The sequence below is a fragment of the Phalaenopsis equestris genome, unplaced genomic scaffold (assembly GCF_001263595.1).
Source record: "Phalaenopsis equestris unplaced genomic scaffold, ASM126359v1 Scaffold234567, whole genome shotgun sequence".
Classification (NCBI taxonomy): domain Eukaryota; kingdom Viridiplantae; phylum Streptophyta; class Magnoliopsida; order Asparagales; family Orchidaceae; genus Phalaenopsis; species Phalaenopsis equestris.
The window spans coordinates 59,424-62,707 of NW_018252476.1; the positions used below are offsets into that span (position 1 = coordinate 59,424).

The 3,284-nt window shown below is 39.9% G+C and overlaps 1 protein-coding gene across 1 annotated transcript in view; it reads right to left on the bottom strand.

Annotated features, from left to right (window-relative positions):
- LOC110038962 (serine carboxypeptidase-like) overlaps positions 1 to 2,945 on the bottom strand; it is a 22,791-nt gene extending 19,846 nt beyond the window's left edge. The window contains 3 exon segments of the mRNA XM_020743896.1: positions 2,285 to 2,420; positions 2,422 to 2,445; positions 2,551 to 2,945. Coding sequence (XP_020599555.1) covers positions 2,285 to 2,420; positions 2,422 to 2,445; positions 2,551 to 2,861 — 471 coding nt within the window. The 5' untranslated portion in view covers positions 2,862 to 2,945.
- Positions 2,946 to 3,284: the final 339 nt, after the last annotated feature.

Sequence of the window (3,284 nt, forward strand, 5' to 3'; positions counted from 1 at the left end):
ACGACTTTCTCTAATTTTGTTTGTCACAGGAGAACTCATACTTCATCCTTTCCATATCCCTCTTTTTTCTACAGCTCCTTTCCCCCCATTTATTGTCTCTACTCCTTGGATTTGATTCCATGGACAAAATAGTATTCAACAAAAAATATATCTTTTCAAGTAGAAGAATTTCCAAAATAGCTAAATAGTTTTGAGGCAGAAAATGTTTGAACAATTCGTTTTCCACCTCAATCCATGTGGAGGGGTGAAACACGAGGACTTACCAGGAGGTCACCCATTCTAATACTACTCTCGCCCAAGCACGCTTAACTGCAGAGTTCTGATAGGATCCGGTGGACTAGTGCTGGTATGGTCGCACCCAAATCATTTTTTACACTCTCTTTCACCTCCCAATGCTAAAACCTATCCATGCTACCGAGTCAATAATCAAAAGCCTATCAAGGGGAAAGAGCACGATGTCATTTATGGAGAACTTATAACCAAGAGAATTGTATAGAATATATGCAATGAGAAACCAACCAACGACAATAAAGGCTTGTTATTTTTTAGAGGAAGCAATCCGAATGGGTCACCTGTTGCCACAACAGTGACTTGCTAGATCGAAGGCATGGAGTGAATCTCTTCCACCATGTTGATTCAAGGAATGAAGAACCTCTGTCTCAAAGATTTGACCTAGAATATCTAAGAAGCGAAAATCGTCAAGTAAAGGTGGATTTGCCAAATTTCAACAGCCAAATGGATCCTGATGAGGTCATTGAATGAATCTGAACCTTGGAATGTGCTTTTGAGTGACAGAACATCTCCCAGATGAGATGATGAAACTAGATGTCAGCAAGCTAAAGAAGAGTGTATTATTTTGGTAGCAAAATCTGAAGTAACTAAGGCAGCATGAGGAAAAAGATAAGATCGCTACCTGATCCAAAATGAAACGGGAGATGCAATGTCAGTTCCTACCTTCTCACTACAGACTAAATGTTCAGACCCTATTTTCAAAGGTGAAGAGACAACATCAATGGATGACCATCATATCTCACAGGCAGAGTTCGACCCCATGATCTTACAATCAGAGCATACCCAGGAGAACATCCAAGTTGACCTCACCTAAAGAGACACTAGTTCAGAGTGAAAAACAAATAGCACCAATCCGCATTCTTAAATCTGTCCAAGTCAGGAGGTGTTTCAAGTGCATGAATTTGGACATAATAAAGTAGATTGCACAACCAGAGGGATGATTTGTTTCACTAAGCAGGGTGTCGTTGAAAAAATAGGCAATAACACAGTTGACACTGAAGAAGTTGAGAACACAAAGGAGAAGGATCATATTCCAATAGATGAGGAAAAAAGGCACATAGCTCTAGCCGAGAATATAAGAGGGACTCCAACAAAATTCACATTAGTAGTCAAAGATAGTCCTAAGTCCAAGGAATTGACAAAAATTCACATTAGTCAAAGATAGTCCTAAGTCCAAGGAATTGACAACTAAATATGTTGTTTTCCTATTGTCCCCAGGTTGTTCCAGCCTTTCCTGTCGTGCCTCGCCGTTCCGCTCGCAACCTCACCTCTACCCTTGTTGTCCCAGCATTTTGCTGCACTGTCAATGCAATTCCAACCTCTCCTTTGGTTGTCCCAACACCTACAACCCAATTTCAATCATCTGCCTTCGCTCCCCAACCACCTAGCCGACTTCCACCACCCATGGGTCGAGTCCTAACGTGAATTCATGTTGTGTTTGTTACAATTTCCTTTTCTAGTGTGTTGATTGTAACCGCATATTTGTTTTCGGTAATAACATATGTTTTTTATACCACGGTTTGGGTTAAGTTCGATATCATAGTTCCATTAATTAACAAGATATCTAAATATTTTGTTTGTTATGCTCCTTCAAAAATTTCTTCCTAAAAGAAAATATTTTAAGGGGCATTTACATTTTGTTTTTTTTTGTATTTACATGTCTACCACCTTAACTTTCTTATTTACATGCATAACACTTAAAAACTGTACGTCAAAAATACCACTATTCCTTTTTTTTTTTTAAGTGAAAGCCAATTTTTCATGCATAAGTTTAGGACACGGAAGTGTTATAAATGCAAATATTAAAATTAAGAGTTAGATAAGTAAATGCACAAGAATTGTCGTACGTATATAAATTTCCCTTATTTAAAAGAGAAAGAAAAATTCCAATCAATAATTGAATCAATCCTCGCTCATGATATTCCAATATAAACTCTCAATTAAGTATTATATCCAGCAGGAAGTTTTTAAGAGAGACAGAGCTCAGCATTACCTTATCCCAACCAAATTCGTTCCACTCCAATGACAAGTTGTCAGCTATTTTATAAGGCCCGTTCTCATAGAAAACAGCCAATTCGCTGCTGCAACCCGGTCCACCAGTCAACCAAACAACTACAGGATCATTCCTGCGACTCAAAGAAAAAGTAGAACAGCCTAAAAACAACCAACCAATCAACAATCAAATTCTCAAATGTATTCAGAAGAAACCCTATACCTAGAACAATTTCGGAAGTCATGAATACAATAAACACCAGCCACCTGGCGTCGTGAGAATGGGGGAGCCGGTAATAGCCAGCATGGTGCCCTAGATCCTCGACAGAGTCCTTACTCGAGAAGCTGGAGAGCCGGATCGGCCTCTCGATGATCGATCCCGGTAAGACATCAGCAGCAGTTGCGTGATCGGGAGAAAGCTCCTTGGGGAGGAGGTTGAGGGCGCGGATAAGTTTCTTGGCAGTGAAAGCCGGCAAATCAGTCTTGTCAGAGAATCTCAAATCGTCAGCAATCTCGCCGGCTGAGCATAAGGAGGAGAGGAGTAAGAAGAACAAGGAGAAGGAAGAGAGCTTGGCCATCGTGAGAGAAGGCGAGGTTTGCGTCCATGAGGAGATAAAGGATCTTTGCCGATTTAGAACAACGCTGAGGATGGGAACTTTTAACGTTAGTGGCGAGATTGATAAGATAAGCTTTTTTTTTTGTTTTTCAGATATTAAAATTCTCGCCTTCGTATTTCTGGACAAAATATTACATCAGTACTACGCACTTAGAGGAACGTGCGTACTCAATGAAATCACGCCACGATATTCCGCGCGACGCAGAAAAAAAACGGCGCAGGAACACGGGTAATATTCCTCCCCGTGTTATTCATGTGTTATTGTGTGTTATTCATGTGTTATTGTATCCTGGGAATATTCCTGGTGTTATAATAACACAATAACACATGAATAACACATGAATAACACACAATAACACAAGAATAACACGGGAGAGAATATTCC